Genomic DNA, 1,348 nt, shown 5'->3' on the forward strand with positions numbered 1-1,348 from the left:
ACTTGAACAAGTTTAAACTGCACATCAATTGATGATGATCACGATTCACGACACAGTTCACAAATGTTAGATGTACTTGTAATGACTCACATCATTAGATTAAAGGACAGTACTGATAGTCTGATACTAATAGAAGTGGATTGCATCTTTGATCTTTGTAGCAAATGTTAGTAGTATCGAGCAAAAATGTAAAAAATCTCAGAGAAATTGTCACGTTACATTCGAAATCTTTTAATACAAATCTGCAACAATTTTCACACTCACACATCCAGGATGAAAAAACATATACTATATTTTAAGCATGACTTCATGGCAATCATGGAAATCTATTTCACAAAACAATCTAGAAATAAACATAGTAATAGAATCCACAATAATGCTCAGCGTTCACTAGTGCAGTTTCTCGGGTCGAAGTTCTTGGTCCTAGAGAAAGAAACTATTAAAGGATAGCACCGAATATGCAAAGTGCGTTTTCGAGATATCAACATTCCCAACTTAAATCTTACCCTTGCATCTAACGAAACTTTTATTTCTATCTCCCCTGATGTTTTCTCGTGCTCAATGTCCTTATAATCCGACCCCGATAGTGGCATATTTTGAGCTAGCAGCTTCAAATCCAAAGTGGTCACATTTCGATGAGGTTGAAAGAAAGGATCAACCACCTCAGAAGCTATGGTGGTTTTAGATGTTTCAAAATATTTCATGTTTTTCACCGATGCTTTGATTGAATCATAGTATATAGAGAATTTAGAGCTGGGATTAGAGGCTGCTATGGAAAATTCAAAGGTGGCATTGAGGTTGTTTTTGGTTAGGTTGTAGTGTTGGATTGAAGCTTTTTCAACAGTGTAAACAATTCGTCTGGGCTTAATAACTAGCCAAGTGATGAGCACAGCTAGACACACCAAGATAATCAGGACTAACAATACTATAGCAATGTATCGAAATAGCTTAGACTGTCTCGGCTGGGCTGCTAGTGGGCGCTGAAAGGTTGAATTGGCCATTACGAAGGTTGAGAAGGTTTAAATCTAAAAGCTAATTAATGTTCGGCAACACACCGAGTGTAGTTTGTTAATCAAGGGGCTTGGTGCGCCTATTTTTGTGAACTGTGAAGTAGTAATATACACAATGCTTTTGCCCTTTTTTCTGTCATTGAAGCACCCACCTTTCTCTTTTTGTTTTCTTGTATCAAACTCAAGACATCTAAAGGATCCAGATTCGAGTATTTTCCTTTTCTTCAAACTTGGATGAAGTAATTAAGATCCATTCTATAATATATAGCCATGACAACTAAAGCAATATTGTATTAGCGGAAATCACTTCTTAACGCTGGCCTTAAATGCAGCATGGT

General features: G+C 36.6%; 1 protein-coding gene across 1 annotated transcript; it reads right to left on the reverse strand.

The window, feature by feature from the left end:
* Positions 1-203: 203 nt before the first annotated feature.
* Positions 204-1,087, reverse strand: LOC112016305 (uncharacterized protein At1g08160). Its single transcript, XM_024048833.2, has one exon. The coding sequence runs from the start codon at positions 999-1,001 to the stop codon at positions 381-383; it is 621 nt and encodes a 206-aa protein (XP_023904601.1). The 5' UTR covers positions 1,002-1,087; the 3' UTR covers positions 204-380.
* Between the last annotated feature and the right edge of the window lie 261 nt (positions 1,088-1,348).

This window comes from Quercus suber, unplaced genomic scaffold (genome assembly GCF_002906115.3).
Source record: "Quercus suber isolate HL8 unplaced genomic scaffold, Cork oak 2.0 scaffold_66, whole genome shotgun sequence".
NCBI classification, from domain to species: domain Eukaryota; kingdom Viridiplantae; phylum Streptophyta; class Magnoliopsida; order Fagales; family Fagaceae; genus Quercus; species Quercus suber.